Genomic DNA, 20,989 nt, shown 5'->3' with positions numbered 1-20,989 from the left:
CCCATCACATTTCCCACTTAATTTTGTGCTCATTTTGAGAGAATGTCTTAATTAATTTACATATCAATAGATGACACAATCTTGTGTAAAGTTGGGTTTGTTCCCCTTGCCTTCACTTATTCACACATCCTCATATATTTGCCTATATCCTTTCCATCTTGCACATCATTTCAAATATATTTATTTTCATTGTATTCTTTTAGCTTTGTTCAATACAAATAAAATATCCTTAATTTATTATAACCCACATATTTAGATATTTCTTCCTCATGTCAATGCTTTATCTATGTTGTGTCATTTCTATTTGTGTTTAAGATCATTGACTCCAACCCATCTCACAATCCACTATGAGCCAAATAAACACAATTTGTGCAATTTATTTATATGTTTCTGTATTATTTTGTTTTTCATTGTATTTATTTATCATCATCAAACTTAAAAAAAATATCATTCATATTCAAGGAGAGGAATGCTAGGAACAATTCCAATGGCGTGCTGTAAAAACTAGAATTCATATATTCATCATATGAGTATTAAGGCAATTAAATATTGTTGTTTTCAATCATTGGCATGATCATAAAGCTAGTCTTTTTTTGGAGGTTGATCAAAGAGAACTTGTCTATAGTGAGTTGGCAACCTTCTAAAGACATTCATAAATAGTGCTTTCTATTATAATATAGCAAACAAAGACAAATTCAATATATCAAAGAGTAGAATTATATAATTGACAAGACCAAATTTTACACAATAGAAAGATATGTCCATAGAAATAGAAGTTATATAAAAGATCTTATTTGACCTTAGACAAATGACAAGTTTTACACAAAAATTATGACATTACATAAAAAAAGAAGAGATATTACTCCTAATTCCAAAATTCTCCAAATTCTGCAATCTTCTTGAAAATCATCCATCTTCAACCATCAAACTTATCTACTTTTAAATTTACTCTTTAAAAATAACATTAAATTAAAAATTACATACACTACACGTATCTCTAAATTAATTTGTACTGATATATTGAAGTCTAATTGGATTAGCCTTGATTAAGTTTAGAAAGTCTATTTTCTCTTACAAAATTTAAAATAATAATAATAATTACTTTTTTTAACACCTCGGCAACCCAAGAGAGCACTTTTCCAATTTGACCTAAAATCAGAAAATCTATTCCACGCGAGCCTTTTATTCTCAGTTTTCCCACTGATTTCATTCTCTTTGGCTTTGCAGTGCTGGGTGTTGCTGCACTGTGAAGCTCCCTTGTGCCGCTGGTTGCACTAAACATCGAATCATATGGGGATGGAGGAGGATCAAATCTTTGAGTTATTTGGGGAGAGCCCATCCCTTCTCCCCGCGAAAAACAAGAGAAAGCACAAGTCAGACAAACAAGAGAACCAGCTCTCTGTTCACACTGAAGAAGAAGAACAACAATTAGAGAAGGTTAAGAAGAAAAAGAAGAAGAAGAAGCAGCATGAGAGTGGAATCGAGGGTGAAAAGGAAGCTGATAATGGAATTGAAAATGGGAATAAAGAAGAAGAAGAAGAACAATCAGAGAAGGCTAAGAAGGATAAGAAGAAAAAGAAGCAGACGCAGCATGAGAATGGAATAAATGTAGAAGAGGAAGCTGAGAATGGAATTGAAAATGTGTTTAAGGAGAAGAAGGGAAAGAAGAATCAGAAAGAGGAGGAGATTAAGAATGACATGATGAGTGTGTCGGTGTCTGGTGAGGGGAGCGGGGATTTAAAGTACAGAGCGTTGGAGTCGTTTGAAGAGGTGGGGCTTCCTTCGAATGTGCTGCAATGTTGTAAAAACTTCGAGAAGCCATCGCCCATTCAAGCACACGCCTGGCCTTTCCTTCTTAATGGCCGAGATTTTATTGGAATAGCTGCCACTGGCTCAGGTACCTGCCCTTCTCTGCGTTCCACAACTTTAATTTGTTTCTCTATATGTTTTTTGATTATATATTTTCGGGGAAGTTTTGGGAACTTGGATAATATTTTTTAAGTTTCAAATATTTGTCACGCCACGATGTGCCCTGTACCCATAATTGTTAAACCACATCCTCGCTTCATGCCTGTTAGAGTTACAGGACGTCTTACGAAGGTCGGGTACATCTGATAGAATTACAAGCTGCTTTATTATGGTGAATGGGATTTGAACTCAGGACAAGGTCGTGTCCTCCGTGCTGTATTGTACAAACTCTTGGATTTTATCTCTGTATATTTTGTATGTGGATATTTAGAAATTTATTTCAGCTGTATTTCTGTTATAATTTTATTTAGGACATTTAAATTTTCACATTTCGCTGGGCCATCTTGTACGATGAAGGAGGTTTAAAGCCGGATCAAAATTTCACTATCATCCCCGTATTGTGATTAGTCCACAACCTGTGGACTCCTATTGAACGCTATTTGAAGAGATAACTGAAAATTTTCTATCAACATATTCTTCTTCTTCTTCATTTGGATCAGGGTAAACTCCTAGCATAATCCTGTGGAAAGCCTTTACAATTTTGTATTCCCTCGATGTTTTATTAAAGAAAGCTCGAGATAAGCAGCATGCGATCAATTTTGAAATTCTTTACAATATCTTACATTGAGGTTAAAAACTCAGAACTAATTAATGGTTTATATTAAAAAAGATGTTTTTGGAGGCCAACCATTTAGGATAGTATATCCATAATGCTATTAAGTTTCCTATACCTGCAATATGGTGGATATAATGACTCATGGTGTGGGTTTCCATTCCTAACAGTGGCAGGTTTATTATAACAGTGAACTACCTTGCAATTCATTATCTCACAGGTATCTGATTAGGAGGGTACTTTGTACTTTCACTAGAGGGTGTTCATCTACGATGCTTATACTCAAACTATTTGCTTGAATGCATATGTATCACCTTTGTACCAAAACAATGGTATGCTTATGTATCACCTTTGTACAAAAAAATGACACTTCACATTTATTGGAATATGGTATATGTTTTGATAGGCTGTTGGATATTTCACGAAAAGAAATATGCAACAATTTCCTGATTAGTTATTTGAGGACAACATTACAAGTTTTCCAACGTATCAAAATTTCAGCAGACTTTTGGCATGTCAACAACACTTAGAATAAGAACTTGAATAGAAGAAAAAGAAGAAGAATAGAAGAAACAATCACAAAAGGAGAGTGACTAATATACCCTAGGAAAACTCTCATAAGGGTAAAATCCAACTTCCAAAGGACCAAAACAAATGTATTATCAACAACCATAGGTTACAATATCAAGTTTTGAGCTTCACAAGAGATCAACACTCGAATGTGAAGGAATGTGAAGGAATTCCTTAAGCATAACCTTGCATAAAACATGACATACAATTTCAATCCTAAGCCATGTATGTAAATGCCAAGGGGATCCATGAAACCAAGAATGGGTTTTCAAAACCATGAGCCAAAGATTAATCAAGGTGGTTCACATTCAATCCATGCACCCCACCCCCAAGTGTAACTCCACAAATAGAATGCAACTCTTGATCGACTGTTTTGGTTCCCAAGATCAAGTGGGTTCAAACTAACTCCTAAGCGCTCTATGTAGGTGTAATAATTACCTCTTACACATACAATAAATAGCTGGTTAAAGATGTAAATCATAATTGACCTCCTAACCTCCTATTCAATGACTTCTTAGAACTGTTAGAAGAACAATGATATATGATGGAGAGTGCCAACTTGATTAATCCAAGTGAGATTTCTTTTTCAATATGGGCATTATAGTTACTATATTACAAAATAATAAAAAATTAGACTAGACCCAAGACTTGCAACGTGTACAACAACACCTAGTCACCTAATCCTAACAATCTCCTACTTCTCGTATGCATTGCAAGAATCATAAGGGGTACTCAACATAGTGAACCAAATGCTAGGGGCTGATCCTTATAGCTATCTTAGCTGAACTTCTTTGTGCTCATGGTCTTTGCCAAACATCTACAACATTCATCAACAATTCCATTTTTCTTGACCATAACACTCTTGTCCTCCACCATGTCATGCACAAAGTGATATTGCATATTGATGTTCTTTCTCTACACATGAAAGGTAGTGTTCTTTGCAAGTACTCCGACTGTCGCATTGATTCATCATTTTATCTTGCTTCAACTTGATACCCAAACAATTTTTCAAAGCTAGATTGTCTCCTTCAAGCATGATTAGTTATTAGTTGCCATGTATTTTGCCTCTATAGTTGAAAGAGAAACTACAACTTGTTTTCTCATCCAACTAATCATACTACCAAATAGGTTAAATACATACTCATTGGTAGACCTCTTGCTATCCACATCACCAACCCAATTAGAATCCACAACTCTTATATATCCATTGTCTTGCTCAAAGCCTATCCTCCTTGGTAACAAACATAACATTTTGACGTGTCTTTAAGATACTTGAAGACCCTTGTCACTCGAGTCCATTGTCCTTTTTTGAATATACCTGCTTAGGATTCCCATTGCTTGGACAATGTTTAGTTTGGTGCAAACCCATAGTGTACATGAGGTTACCAATTGTACTCAGATATGGGATGTGGCTCAAGTCCTCTATCTCATCTAGTGTTAAAGAACTTTGCTCTATTGAAGACTCTTTTCCCATAGGAATGAGAACATTCACTAGTTTGCAATCTTGCATAGGTGAACCATTGCAAAATAAAGTCAATGTACTTCTTTTGATCAATCTAGATTTTTTGTGAGCTTTATCTCTCTTGATCTCCATCCCTAAGATGAACGTAGCTGCCCCGAATCCTTAATAATAAAGTGTAATGAGAGTTGAGATTCCATAGCCCTAATCATCCGCTTATTGTTATCGATCAATGAGTCATCAATATAAAGAATGATAACAATAAATTAATCATCTATCTGTTTATAATATATTCAATGATCTGATTTAGTTCTAACATATCGCATCACCAAAACAAAAGAATCAAAATTTTGATACCACATCTGGGGACATTGTGTTTAAGATCATAGAGAGTTTTTTTCAACTTGTAAACCATGTCCTCTTTACGTTTCACCACAAAATGCTTTGGTTTTAACAAGCAAATCTCCTCGTACAAATCCACATGCACAAAAGTTGTTTTCAAATCCTTCTGTTCAACCGCAAGATCAAACATAGTAGTTACATAAACAAAAAGTTGATGGATGTAAGCTTTGCAATAGGAGAGAAGATCTCACAAAATCAATGAACAATCCTTAGGCACTGTTAATGCATGATAGCTCCGGTAAGATAAACGATCGAATGAGAGATAAATGAAGTCTCTCATTCAATCATTTATCCTATCGATAAACTATTAGGAAAAACTTCAAGCTACTGTTATTTCATTTGATGATCATTCTTCCTTTGGATATGTTCAATCTACTTAGTTCGATAAATGTTCAAACTATTGATAATCATATCGTAGCATAGTATACCGATTAATATCGGTTTGCATTATAACTGTGAATACCGATTATTATCGGGCTAACCAAGTATCCTGATTTATATCGGTTGATGTATTGACAGTAAACTAATAAATGATTATTGGGATTAACCGATTGGTTATCGGGTGACAAAGCATACACAGCTTGGTATCACTTAAGCGATCACCAATTAGTATCGGTTAAATCAAATTACGTAGACACCGATTGGTGTTAAAGAATAAGTTACATAGACACCGATTGGTGTTAAAGAATAAGTTACGTAGACCCCGATTTGTATCAGGCTGTTGATTAATGTGTGCACCGATTGGTAATTATAAGGCAAAGGGTGCGATCAAGTAATGTCTTGATCGGTCATGTCTAAAAGACATGACTGGTCAAGGCATTGCTTGATCCTCCCGTCTTGCATATATATATATATATATATATATATCAATCAATATTTGTGAGAAGAATATAGAAATCAATAAATGCTCCTCTCATCTGCCATACAAAAGAAGATAATCAGATTTATCATATAAATAGACAATACATAGATCAAGAAAATATAACTAGAATATATCTTGCATATTGAATTGAGAATTGAACATCATTTACAGGCACTAACCTTGTTTTGTAGTTCTTGATCTTGCTGTCTAAACTAGATTTCTTGTTGAAAACCCATTTGCATCATGTTTTCTATTCTTAGGAAGCTTCACCAAGCTCCACATTTATTTGGTGCAGACATCTTGTCAACCATGGTCTTTTTCCAAGACTTCTTGTTTGTAGACTTCATTGCCGCCTTTATTTGAGGCTCATCATCTTTAGTGCTCAAAGCAAAAATACAATAGACTTTAGAGGGGCTATACCTTTTCAATTGCTTTCTCTACCAAGTGGACCTCCTCACGAGTTGTTTATGAGGTTGTTCTTCTTTTGAATCCTTTGATTCATTCACAAAACTACCCTTCTCATTAGGCCCTTGCCGAACCTTTGGTTTTGCCTTAGGTGCACTCTCCTTAGACTTATAGATATGGGGGTATGACCATTTTTGAAAACCTTTAAAATGGTTAATATGGATACAACATTCATAAAAATCACATACACATATTTAACACAATTTTTTAAGTTATTAGAGAATATCTCCATTACTTTAAAAGCTATATAGACACATAATTGCTACATAAATAATTATAAGTTGATTTAATAGTTTACAATATAAAAAAAATACAAACCATGACCTATAATTAAATTAACAATAATGTTGGGTTCTTCCCATAGTGTGTTGGTTAAGTGGTGGTGGTATTGTTGTGACCACCAAGGTTCAAACCCTAGTTGGGCCATTGTGATTGTGGTCTTGTGCCTTCGTTGATCCAATGTGCTCTTGAGTTTGAGCCTTAGCATTGTAATATGGGGATGAGGTCCCCTGTTTGTGACCTCACTGGTTCATAGCATTGGGTTAAAAGCGTTTCACGTGGAGTAGGAGGGCGTGTTGTGCTAGAGTCTCCAGTCACGTTAAAAAGTTTACCTGACACTTGAAAAAAAAAAATAATAATATCATTTAAAACTAAATTAACATAAAATAAAGTAAAATTTAAATATAAATTAAAAAAGAAAAATATCTAAATATATTAAAAATATAAAGAACTAAATAAACAATAATAAGCTAAACATAAAAATAAAAATTCACTTTTACATTTAATTTTTTAAATCTTAAGTAAAAATTTAAAACTATAATTAAAAAGTTAATATAAATTAAAATGATATTAAAATTTAAATATTAATAATTTAATAAAGAAAAAACAATTTAATATATATCAATAAATTTTATAATTTCCCTATATTTAATTTTTTAAAAACTCTAATGTCTAAACAACATAATATAAAAATAAAATTGTAAACAATAATTTTTTTAATTTGTAAAAATTGAAATGCCAAAAAAACAATGCAGTTGTGCTAGAAGAAGACCTAGAAAAATGGGTCCTTGAATTATAATTTTTTCTTTTTCTTGCATGAATGAAGTTTACGAAGGTTCATGTCAGACTTTTTAAAAATCAAATCATATAGTATCTGACACAATTGGAAAATTAGTGTTTTTTGGGCATGAGTGAGTATCATATTCAACACGCATCTAAGCCTTATTGTACTTGTATCCATATTGGTTATGGTAGTACACCCCCCCAGGGAAGAGTGTGGGCATATCCGGCTACTTTGGTTTCAAGATTCCAAAGCTTATAGCCTTTCACACCATCACTCTAGCCAATGAAGATGCACTTCTCTACATTGAAATCCACATGGGATCTCTATTCCTTAAGCACATGCACATATTCCTCAACCAAAAACTCAAATATGCTGCAACAAAGGCTTCTTTATTGACCAAGCCTCCTCATGGGTTTTGTAGAGAAGAATTGAAGTAGAAAACCTCTTAATGAGGTAACAAACTGTGCTCAGAGATTTTGCCAATAATTTTTGCTCCAAACCAGCGCCGTTGAGCATGCTTCTATGTCCAACTCAATCTCTTTGCAACTCCTTTTTGTTAATAGGTGTAAGGAGTTGTCTTATTTTTTGGGAATGCCATGTATCTTGCAAAAACTATTGAACTTTGTTGAACAGATATCTGTCCTCAAAATCTTAATCTTCCTTTTTGTTTGGTTCTCTACAAGAGCTTTAAACTCTTTAACCTTTAAGAAGACCTCTGATTTGTGTCCAATGAAAAACATCCATGATTTCTTGGAGAAGTCATCAATACAAGATAAGTGGTATAGATATTTTCCTAGAGATGATACATCCACATAATCAGACATATCATTATGAATCAAGCCTTAATTTTTATAAATCTAGCAGAGCTCGAACAAAACTTAATCTGATTTAATTTTCTATAAATACAATGTTCACAAAAACAAAATCAAGGAACAAGTTCTTACATTTCAAGGCTCTCAGGCCTTTCTCACCAAAATGGCCCATATGCTTATGCTATAACATGGTCTTCTCGGCTAGAAGCTTATGATTCTATGAATCAAGAATCTTATAACTGTTAAATTCCATGGGGCTACCATCCGATGTAATAGAGCTCCAAAATGAACTCCCTTAGGCTAGATCATGGCCCCACAAACCATCTTACATCCATCTTTGTTGAAAACCACATGCACACCTACATCAACTGACTTACTCATAGACAGATGGTTTCTTGCAAAACTTGGAACGTGTAGAACATAGGAGAGGGTTTGACTCCTTCCATCTCTAAACATGAGCTTGAATCTACCTCATTGAATGATTTTGAGAGCAAAGTTATCTCCCAAATACATGTGTTCATTGTTGAAGCTCTCATAAACTGAGATCCACTCCCTATTGGGAGTCATGTGAAAGGAGACTCCAAAATCAATAAGCCATGCATCCTCATGTGCATTTGTAGCAAGGACTATAGCAATGCATCACCACCATTGTTATTAGATGTTGTTGAGTCTGAATTATTATCAGCCTCTACCTTTTCACTGTAGTTGTTCTTTTTGTGTCTGATCTTATTGTAGTTCCAACATTTTACCTTGGATATGTGACGTGACTTAGATCACCCCTTAGACTTAACATGTTTGTTCTTCTCCCTGTCTTTAGATAGAATTCTAATAGTCAACACATCTTTGATGAATTTAGATGTTTTTTTGCATCATCTCCTTAGAGATTAGTCCACCCACCACCTCATCAAGCTTCACTTTGAGACAATTGTCAAGTAGAGAACACAAGAGGATTATGCATTGGTTCACTTCATCCATCTTCACATCCATGGATGCTAATTGGTCCACCACGATATTGATTACATTCAAGTGCTCTATCATATAGTCTCCATCACTCATCCTCAAGGAGTAAAGCTTCTTCTGCCTAGAGAGCTTGTTTATTAGGGACTTTATTTGATACAAAATACCCGAACTTCTTTCATAGGCTCTTGGTGGTGGTTTCTCTTGAAGCATTTGGGAGCATTGAATTCTGCAAGACATATTCGAACAAGGCTCCTTCCCTTTTTGTCAATAACAACCCATTTTCATCTTTCATGTCAAATGGTTTTTGCCACAATGCCCATAGATCTTTATTAACAAGGAGATTCTCCATCTTGAGCATCTATAGCTCAAAGTCAGTTCCATTGAACTTCTTCACTTCCATTCTAGACATGTTTGCCATATTTGTTTTGTGAAAAACAAAATTAAATGCAAAACTCCCACTCAAACAAGGATCAATACAAAAATAACCCTACTCCTTCAATGGATCTAATAAGCTGGCCAAAATTTGAGACCAAATGAAAATAAATATGCAGCAATTTCCTAATAAATCCTTCAAGAAGAGCAATGCAAGTATTCTGATGCTTTAAATTTTCAGCAAAGTTTTGGCATGTAAACAACATTTTAAATAAGAACTAGAATAAAAAAAGAAGAAGAATAGAAGGAATAATCACAAAAGAGTGATATTGATATACCTTGGAAGGGAAAAACCTAGCCTTCAAAGCACCAAAACAAATGTATTATTAGCAACTATAGTTTACAATGCAATATTAAGGTTTGAGCTTCATAGGAGATTATCACTCTGAACTTGAATGAAAATCAGCAATATTTCCTTGCATAAAACATAACATATAATCTCCATCCTAAGTCTTGTATATATAGGCCAAGGGACCCAGGAAACCAAAAATGTTTTTTCAAAACTATAGGGCTCATAACTATATGAGCCAAAGACAAGTCAAGGTTGTCCACATTCAACATGTACACCCTAACCTCCAAGTGTTTCTCCTCCATAAATAGAATGTAACTCCTGATCGATCGATTTGACTCCCAAGAGCAATTGGTTTCAAAGTAACTCTTGAGTGCTCCATGTTGTTGGAGTGCCTACCTTGTTCAGACCTATTAGACATACTATAAAATAGTATAAATAGCCAATCGAAGATGTTAGTCATAGTACACCTAGTAATCCCCTATTCAATGACTTTGTACAATTGCATAAGACCAATTACACATGGTGGAGATTGGTAACAATGGAATCTCAAGATTCCATCCAAGTGGGACACTGTTTTTCATGTGGGCACATTATTTACAATATTATTAAACTATTAAATAATTATACTAAACCTAAGACTTGCAAGTTGTACAACAGAACCTAGTGCCCTACTCCTTGCATTTCATAGGGGTTGATGAGGGTACAAGATAACATATTTCACTAGGGGTAGAGAGACCCCTCAAATCTTAGTGAACACAAGATTCAAAATATATAAAAAATAACAAATTTTATGTAAGAAATTGTTTTTCTTCAAATTATGGTGAACCATGGATTCCTAATATAAAAAAGCAAGGTATAACTCTTTTGAGGGATGTTGAGATGTTTCCCATTGTACCAGGTGATGCTTGGACTTATTTAACATTTAGACATAAATGTATAGCATTCAAGTATATTGGGCATGACAAGTTGTAAAACATTTCTAAGACTCTTAAGTATTTTGCAGATTACTCTCTAACCAGATTGGAATTACTCAAACTTTGTTATTGCTAATTATATGTTAGGCTCAGCATTTTTTTGATATTCAGGACACAAATGTGTGTTTTTTGCAATAAGAATACACATACACATATGTAGCTTAAATGTATAATACTATAAAGCCATATAAGAAAAATAGCATTCCATTGGTAGATGATTGTACTTGACCATAAGTGATGAGATACAATCCAAGGTGAATGTCTATTAATGAACACCAAGAAGTTTGTTGTGAATGGACACAATGATTAGAAATTTAGGATTGACTATTTATGTGAACTAACTAGTTATTTTTTTTTCGATTGGTAAACCTTCCTTGTGGAGCACCCTTTAGGCTTAGATACCATGTCTGAGGGATATCATGTCTGTCACAACATTCACCCCAGACTTGCACCTGGCCTTGTCCATTGGGATACGGTACCCCTAGAATTGGATGTGGTAATTTACTTAATTCAACAGTCTAGTATTTGTATGTTTAACGAACATGTTTCCTAGGGATTTGAATATGCATCTACTTTGAGAAAGGTTTGATGGTTTACCAATCAAGCTCATCCCATTCGACATTAACTACTCGATCATTATTATTAATAACACTCTTGATTATCATTATTAATAACATTCTTGATTATTATTATTAATAATTCTCTTTATTTGTTCGAGAGATATGCTAAAAACCATTTACTCACTACTGTTTTATGACTTGTTATCATGGGTTTTATGTGTACAAGAAATAAATCCTTTCAATTTTGGTTGAAGATGTCAAGCTTTTTTCTTTTTTTCTATGTTTCTACCCTCATCGTTTCATTTCAAGATTACATCTCTCATCTTCTTTGAAGTTGCTAAATGTTTTGAATTTGTTGACTTGTCAGATGTGCTTAGTTGATAGATAAGTAATAAGCAGGAAACCACTTTTGTTGGGTGTGAATTATGAGATTGCATTTGTATGATGGAGGTGAGACTTAACAACAGTCTTCTGATTTCTGTAGGGAAAACGATAGCATTTGGCGTGCCAGCATTAATGCATATATTAAGAAAGGAGAATAGAAAGACAGTTAAAAAATCCATGCCATTTTGTCTAGTACTTTCACCTACTCGAGAACTTGCTCAACAAGTAAGTTTAACTCTTAGCATCATATATTTATAGTTTATTGAAGAGTTTCTGGATAAATGTTTTTGTTTGATGTTTTGAGACAGATACCTCATCATTATGATGAAAATAAATTTCATCCTGCAAAAGCCTTTGTTCTTAAAAATAAATAGTTCTAATTCAAAGGAATTGTTTGTACTTTTTGATGCTTCATCTTGCAATGCCTTTATTTTTAAAAAAAAGGTAGGAGAAGATACAAATCATTTTTATTGCAAGCATCAAATGAACATGTGAAATGTTATGGAAAAAATGGCTCATAAATGCTGAATGAAATATAATCTTCTATTTTTCTTAATCAAGCAGTAAAAAACTGAGATTTTTGCAATAAAAATAGGGAAACACTATTATAATTTATGAAAAACAATTCTTGTATTATTTCTTCAATTAGTACTAATGTACTTGAGTAGAATATAAAAAAGAGTGTCTAATTGCTTTATGCATGATTATTTGTTGTTTCTTAAATTGATCTCTTATTGAGTGAATTCGCTTTCATAATGATTTTATTGTGTTATCTTGCCATTAAATTGGGTCCTTAATTATTAATTATTATGTCAGACCTACTTGTTTAACCCTAACACAGTAACAAAAACTTTTTGAATACTTTAAGCTGCAAAGGAATGCTGTCAGGCTCACGGGGTGTAGATGCAAGTATTCCATTTCAATGTTTTGGTGCATTTGGTTGCAGGGGCGTGCTTATGCACATATATGCACTCACTCATGCACGTTTAATAGAATATTGACAAATAAACCAATGCTTAATGCTATATCTTGTATTACAAATGCACATATTTACATTTGTTGCTTTTATTTTAATATATTCAAATTTAAATTCTTATGTCATAAGTAATTATCATTTACGCTTTCTATACACGACTCCCCAACAATAAATTACACACCTACAATGTTAAAGTTGCTGTTCAGTTTATGCGACTCACTTTGGACGCCAGTGGGCATTAATATACTTTCTTTCTCGGCATTGAATCTGAAATGACATTTTAGAAATGGTTGCCATAGTATCAGGCTGAGGGAAAGCAACATCGCAAGTTTCTTTCTTGAAAATAAAAGTATTTCTGTTGTGCTCTTCTGCTGTTTAGAAACAAAATTCATGTTTCAACAATGCAAATGCTATAGGAGAGCTTCCTTCCAATCAGCTGTCACAAAAGCTTGGGCCTTGTTCTAATTAGCTTGGTATTCAAATTTTAAAATAATACTAAACAATGATTGGTTCTTCCAAGATTGCTTCTAAATACACATGCTGGCGATTGTTTTTCTCATAGCTGCAAAACTTTCCGAGTACTTGCAAAACTCCCAAGCTAGATTGCTAGGCAAGCTACTTGCCCAATAACTTGCCAACAAATTTTTGTAAAACTCGTGGTGATTTTTACCTATAAAATGTTGAAGTTGTAGCTGCGATAGAGATTCAAGATGCAACGTCCCTTATTTATCTCGTGGCTTCAGTTATCTTTTTCTATCTTGAATCGTTTCATTGGCTTCCGTTTTTCCTTTCATGATCGCTTTGGTGGTTGTCGGTGAAGATGTCTATGTGGCTGTCGGTGAAGATGTCTTTGGCTGTCGGTGACTTTTCCTCTTCCATCGTGGGGTCTCTTCACTTGCTATTCGATTCTTTATATTCATCGCTCTTCCATTTTCGTGGGCCTTCTTCTTCGGCAGATTGATAGTCATATTGCTGGCTTCCAATTTTGTCTCGTAGCAAGTTGAGAATAATGTGTATGGAGTCTGTCAGATCAGTAATATTTTATGTTTTCTAGTGTTCAGAGTTTTCAGACTTATGAAGGTTTATAGAATGTATATGTGATGTATCATTTGACTTCATTGTCATGATTGATTTGTAGAGAATCAAACTTATCTTATCTTATTGTGATTGATAGTAATCTGAAACTATCAATAGTTGTATTCATTTTCAGAGATATAATAAAGTTCATTTTTGAGTGGGCTGGGTTTTTCACCCTCAAGTGGAGGGTTTTCCTAGGATAAGTTCTTGTGTTTGTGTTGTTCATAAGTTTAGTTTTCTACTATCTATTTATTTTGGTTCAAATTTAACATGGTATCAGATCGGGTTTAGAAGATTGATCCAGAACCAGAATCTTTAAGTTCTTTATTTCTTTCTTTTGTTTGCCTAAGTTATTCATAATGGTGAACGGATTGAAAGTAGAAGATAGATTAGATGGGTCATCAAATTTCTCTTCTTGGAAATTTAGAATTCTGATCACTCTAGAAGAGAATGATCTCCTTGACTATGTCTCGAAAGATGTAGAAGAACTTTCTGCTGATGCAAAGAAAGCTCAATGGAGAAAGAATAGGACCATGGCTAAGAAAATTTTGATTGATTTTGTTAAGGATCCTCTAGTACCTATCATCTCTAAGTTGGATTCAGCTAAGGAAATGTTTCAGACTTTAAAGGACCTTTATGAATTCAATAACACCAGTAGAGCTTTAGCCCTGAGGCGTCAACTGCTGCATGTGAAAATGTCTAGAGGAGAATCTGTTACTTCTTATTTCATGAAGATTTCTGAGTTAAAAGATCAGCTTAGTGCAATTGGAGATACTTTTGCTGATAAAGACTTGGTTATGTTAGCTATGAATGGACTTCCCAACTCTTGGGAATCCTTCATTCAAGGCATTAGTGGAAGAGATGAACTTCCAAAATTTGATAGGTTGAGGGTAGATTGCATCCTAGAAGAATGCAGACAAGAAGCTAGAGGCAATGGTCGCAAATCTCATCATGAAGATGATCATGTGCTAGTTGTTCACACATCTAAAGGGAAAGAAAAGAAAGGTAACTTCAAAAGATTTAGAGACAAGAATTTTGATTCAGCCCTTGATGTCAAGAAAAGGAGAAAGGTCCTTTCTAGAATTCAGTGTTTTAGGTGTGACAAATTTGGTCACTTTGCTAGAGATTGTGTATCAAGGTCAAAGCCTCAAGCAGCTGCTGCAAATGTTGAGAATCCTTCTCCTCAAAGAGAGTCAAGTGAAAATTTTGAGGGATTCTTATTTATTTCTGCACTTTCTAGTAATGTTCCTACTAACAGTGATATGTGGTTGATAGATAGTGGAGCATCTCGTCATATCATTGGTTATCGTGAACACCTTTCTAACTTGAAAGAAAAAGACTCTCATCTTCAAGTTATCATTGGTGATGATACTTTCTATTCTGTGAAGGGTGTTGGTTCTACTTCTTTTTAGTTGGACTCTGGTATTCCTCTTCATTTAAGTGATGTACTATTTGTTCCTGGTATTAAGAGGAATCTGATTTCTATTTCTGCATTAGAAGACAAAGGTTATCATGTTGCTTTTGCTGATGGAAAAGTACTTGCATGGAAGAAAAACTCAAGTATTCAATCAGCTCGTGTTATTGGTGTTCATCATGATAGTCTTAATAAACTTTCAGCTCATCTCATTCAAGTCTTAGCTCATGATTCTTCAAGTTCAAGTGAGCCGTGGCATAAAAGATTTGGTCATTTAAATTTCAAAACTCTGTCTTCAATGGAGAAGGTTGTCAATGGTCTTCCAAAGCTGAATCAAAATCATGAAGGTGTTTGCAAGGGGTGTGCTTTAGGTAAGAACATTAAGAGCACCTTTCATAGTAATGAAATTAGGGCAAAGAATGCTCTAGAATTAATTCATTCTGATTTATGTGGACCTATGTCAGTTGCTTCTCTTAGTGGTTTTTGGTATTATGTCACTTTCATTGATGATTTTTCGCGTAAGTGCTGGATTTACTTTCTTAAGTCTAAAGAGTCTGATAAAGTGCTGTCCAGATTTAAAGAGTTCAAAGCTCTAGTTGAAAATTTATCTAGCAAGAAAATAGAAGTTCTGATCTGATAATAGAGGAGAATATGTTTCTGGCATTTTTTATAACTTTTGTGTTGAAGCTGGGATTAAGAGGGAGTTCTGTGTCCCTTATAATCCTCAACAAAACGGTGTGGCTGAAAGAAATAATAGGACAATTGTTGAGGCAACAAAGGCTATGATTCATGACTAAAGTCTTCAAACATTTCTTTGGGCTGAGGCTTGCAGGACAACAATTCACATTCAGAATCATAGTCCTCATCAGATTCTAGACAACTTGACTCTAGAAGAAGCTTTTACAGGTGTCAAACCAGATGTTAGTTATTTCAGAATCTTTGGATGCCCCATTTATATTCATGTTCCAAAAGAGAAAAGAACTAAATTAGAACCCTCAGGCAAGAAAGGCATCTTTGTTGGTTATAGTGAATCTTCAAAAGCATATAGAATCTACATTCTAGGTCAAAAACAGATTGAAATCAGCAGATATGTTTCTTTTGATGAAGATGTAGCTTGCAAGAAATCCAAAGAGACTAACTTGGAATCTGATGAAGATCTTGAGCATTCTCAAGATATAGATACAACTAATCCGAATCTATCTTCAGACATTCAGAGGGAGTATACTGATTTAGAAGATCTTGTTGATTCGGCTGATCCAGCTGATCCAATTGATCCAGTTGACTCTATAGTCACAACAGCAGGTCTCGGTAATAGTTCAGCTCATAAGAAAAGACCTTTGTGGGCTAGGCACACTATGGAAGAGGCTGAAAAATATGCAGCCCCTCGTGGTACTTTCAGAGAAAGTAAAAGACCTCACAAGTTTGCTGGCTATGTATCTTTGATGAGTCATATCATAGCTTCTGAGTCTTCAAGTGTTTAAGAGGCTTTAAATCAGCAAGTGTGGAAGGATGCCATGATGGAGGAATATCAATCTATTATGAAAAATGATGTATGGGATATTGTTCCAAGACCTAAAAACAAATCAGTGGTTTCTTCTAAGTGGCTGTTCAAAATCAAACATGCAGCTGATGGGAGTATAGAAAAGTTCAAGGCCAGATTTGTAGCTAGAGGTTTTTCCCAAAAGGAAGGCATAGATTTCGAAGAAACTTTTGCACCTGTAGCTCATTACACTTCTATCAGGACTATCATAGCTGTTGCAGCTGTTAAGGGTTGGAAACTTCATCAAATGGATGTGAAAACAACCTTCTTGAATGGTCAAATTGAAGAGGAGGTTTACATTGAGCAGCCAAAGGGCTTTGTTATTCATAATAGAAACTCACATGTATGCAGGCTGAAAAAGGCCTTATATGGTCTTAAACAAGCCCCTTGTGCTTGGTATGAGAGGATAGATCGCTATCTTTTGAGCTTGGGCTTTTGAAAGAATGATGCTGATCCAAATTTATACTTCAAGGTATGTGATGACAAGGTGCTGATTTTAGTGCTATATGTTGTTGATTTATTTCTCACTGGTAATGATGATCTCATTGTCAAATGCAAGGAGTTAGCTTCAGAATTTGAAATGAAAGATTTTGGTTTGTTGCGTTATTTCCTTGGACTTGAGGTATGGCAAAGTTCAAATGGAATTATATTGAGTCAAGGTAAATATGCTATTGACATTTTGAAGAGGTTTGGCATGTTAGAATGTAAATCTATGGTGACTCCTATGGAAGCAAATCTGAAAAAGTTACAAGAGGTTGCAGCTACTTCAGATTTAGTAGATCCTACTATGTACCGGCAATTAATTGGTTCTTAATGTGTTTGGTTAACACAAGGCCTGATATATGTTATGCTGTTAACACTTTAAGTTAGTTCATGTGTGAACCAAGACAAATTCACCTTGTGGCAGCCAAACACATACTGAGATATGTTCGTGGTACAGTGGGATATGGTTTAAAATATTCCTCATGTGTAGAGCTGAACTTACAAGGGTTCTCTAATTCAGATTGGGCAGGTTGTGTGCCTGATAGGAAGAGCACTTCAGGATGATGTTTTAGCCTAGGTTCAGCTATGATTTCTTGGTGCAGCAGGAAACAATCTTGTGTTGCTCAGAGTACAGCTGAAGCGGAATATGTTGTAGCCTGTGTGGTTGCAAGAGAAGCTGTGTGGCTTCGAAATTACTTGCAGGTTTGTTTGAACCTACTGTGATTATGTGTGATAATCAAAGCTGTGTGAAGCTTTCAGTTAATCCAGTATTTCATGATAGATCCAAACATGTGGAAATTAAATATCATTACTTGAGAGACATGGTTCAACGAAAAACAGTTGAGCTCAAGTATATTTCTACAGAAGAGTAGACAAAAGATATTCTCACCAAGCCGCTTCCGAGAGTGAAGTTTTGTTACTTTCGAGATAAGCTTGGCATTGTGGAGAATGAAGCTCTTGCTGAGAGAGAGTCTCAGCTTTATTGATTCTTTGCTTATTGTTAACGAGTTCTTCTCTGCGAGAGAAATTCGAGGTGAAATCCCTTGATTAATGAGTTCTTCTCTGCGAGAGAAGTTCGAGGTGAAATCTCGTGATTAATGAGTTCTTCTCTGCGAGAGAAGTTCGAGGTGAAATCCCTTGATCCACCCTCTGGGAGTAGCTATGGTGGAAGTCATGTGTATGACTTTATAATTTTTATTTTTGTTTTCATTCACCCTCTAGGAGTAGCTATGGTGAATATTGTTATGCTGAGATAACAATTTTATTGAATAAAATCTGTGATGAGACTCTATTAACTTTCTTTGGTTGCAGTTGTATGTACCTGTCATGAGATGACGAAATAAAGATCTCTCTCTTGCTAAGAGGGAGTGTTGAAGTTATAGCTGCAATAGAGATTCAAGATGCAACGTCCCTTATTTATCTCGTGGCTTCAGTTATCTTTTTCTATCTTGAATCGTTTCGTTGGCTTCCGTTTTTCCTTTCATAATCGCTTTGGTGGCTGTCGGTGAAGATGTCTTTGGCAGTGACTTTTCCTCTTCCATCGTGGAGTCTCTTCACTTGCTATTCGATTCTTTATATTCATTGCTCTTCCATTTTCGTGGGCCTTCTTCTTCGGCAGATTGATAGTCATATTGCTGGCTTCCAATTTTGTCTCGTAGCAAGTTGAGAATAATGTGTATGTAGTCTGTCAGATCAGTAATATTTTATGTTTTCTGTGTTCAGAGTTTTCAGACTTATGAAGGTTTATAGAATGTATATGTGATGTATCATTTGACTTCATTGTCATGATTGATTTGTAGAGGATCAAACTTATCTTATCTTATTGTGATTGACAGTAATCTGAAACTATCAACAGTTGTATTCATTTTCAGAGATTAATAAAGTTCATTTTTGAGTGGGCTGGGTTTTTCACCCTCAAGTGGAGGGTTTTCCTAGGATAAGTTCTTGTGTCTGTGTTGTTCATAAGTTTAGTTTTCTGCTATCTATTTATTCTGGTTCAAATTTAACATAAAACTCGTTAGTCAATAATGTTAATAACTTGGCCAAATCCATATAAAAACCTTTTTCTTGCTTACAGAGTAAAAAAAAAGCCATTTTCACTCCATTTTCACATGTGACTAGCAATTTAGGGCATGTGACAATTGGCGATTTTGGACATGAATCATAGGTTTTCCCCACTTTTTTCAGATTTTCTTTGTAATGGTAGATGTTGCTATGATGAATAAGAAGTTAAAGTTTTTATATGATTTTTAAAACATTTTTTATAAAAAAAGGTGCCGAACACCTAATTTTGCCATTTAGTGATGAAATTGTGAAAATGGCATGTGCCATGAAGGTTTGTGTGGTTTCAAAGGGCTTTAATTTGGGCTTGGTGGCGGGGGCCTTAGCATTGCCCATAGACCCCGGGAGGGGTGTTGCTCCTCAACTCTGCTGGGGCATTACCCTAGACCACCATGAGGGGCATTGCCCCTCAATCCCAATGGAGTCTCCTTTCCCAAATCCTCAGTAGTTATTGGGATATCTTTTCACATGAAAAACTTGATTATAATGAGGGGATGACAAGGAATTGAGATATAACTGTTGAGCGTGCTGATTTAGATGTTATTATCACACAACTTGTCAAAAATTTCTTTAAATGAGGCAACTTCTACATGTGACATTTCTAGTGGAAGTAGCATTGTAACTCTTTTAGAGGTTGAACTCGATTTTTGGTTTGTGATTTCTATTAAACTCTAATTTTGATTTATATATGATGGAAATCAGTAATATATTATACAGTTTAAAAATTTAGTAATGTGTGTTTTTGAAGAATTTTTAAAAAAAAGTTATGTATTTTAAATTTTTTGATAAAATTGTCGAGTTATACTGAGTTATTCCCCGAGTTTTTGTCGAGTTCCAAGTTTTGAAAAATTTAAATTTTTTAGGTTTGCCAAGTAATTGCCGAGTCTGAGTTTTACAAGTATGGTTTTTCTAATCCAACTAGAAAATCTAGGGAAAAACCTTTTCGTGAGAGAGACTAGGCAATTTTTCTTTTCCTTGGCTTAACTAGTGTCCTCTGAATCCCATGGTTATTGATTATTCAGGTTAAGATTCTTGAGCAAAGGCTTCAATGCTTATTCAATTTCTTATCTAGGCATGTAGGCCTAAAGTTTGAAAAATTCATATTTGAGAAGGTTGTAGATGCACTCAAGGAATGAACAATAGGGTATGATCACCAAGCAAGCAAATCAATGGTGATGTTGAAAAAATGAGTCCAGTATTTCGGGAATGAATAGAGTTTTAGGGATTCTTATGGCAGGAAAATTTGGATTGATTAGCTATGTAATTAAGCAGAATGCTTCATATATCAGAATGAATAAATTCTATATCAAAGTTGAGAGCATTAGATATTCTACTATTTAAGGTAGTGGGAGATTCAGACCATAGTGATTGGATGGTGCGAGTGGTGCTGTATAGGGTTCTTGTGTGCAGTTTAGAATTAGGTGTGGCATTTGGATAGAAATAGTTATATATCTTTCAGAATAAAATCAAAAGCTATGTTCCACGGGGATGCGTCCCCGGCCTTGGTACCCCATTCCCGTACCGGAGACAATACAGGGACATTTTTTCAAAGTTTCCTGCCCATTCCAGAAATAGGGGACTTTTCTGGGCCTATTGCTCCAATTTTTACTCCTTTGTCAGTC

General features: G+C 34.8%; 1 protein-coding gene across 1 annotated transcript in view; it reads left to right on the top strand.

Moving 5' to 3' along the window:
• Positions 1 to 1,192: 1,192 nt before the first annotated feature.
• LOC131043842 (DEAD-box ATP-dependent RNA helicase 5) overlaps positions 1,193 to 20,989 on the top strand; it is a 95,302-nt gene continuing 75,505 nt past the window's right edge. Inside the window, exons 1-2 of the mRNA XM_057977075.2 lie at positions 1,193 to 1,897; positions 11,917 to 12,041. Of these exons, the coding sequence (XP_057833058.2) occupies positions 1,291 to 1,897; positions 11,917 to 12,041 (732 nt within the window). The 5' untranslated portion in view covers positions 1,193 to 1,290. The remainder of the gene's footprint in view (positions 1,898 to 11,916; positions 12,042 to 20,989) is intronic.

The sequence above is a fragment of the Cryptomeria japonica genome, chromosome 2 (assembly GCF_030272615.1).
Source record: "Cryptomeria japonica chromosome 2, Sugi_1.0, whole genome shotgun sequence".
Taxonomy (NCBI): Eukaryota; Viridiplantae; Streptophyta; class Pinopsida; order Cupressales; family Cupressaceae; genus Cryptomeria; species Cryptomeria japonica.
The sequence above is the reverse complement of the archived record's forward strand: the minus strand, read 5'-3'. Positions and strand labels throughout refer to the sequence as shown.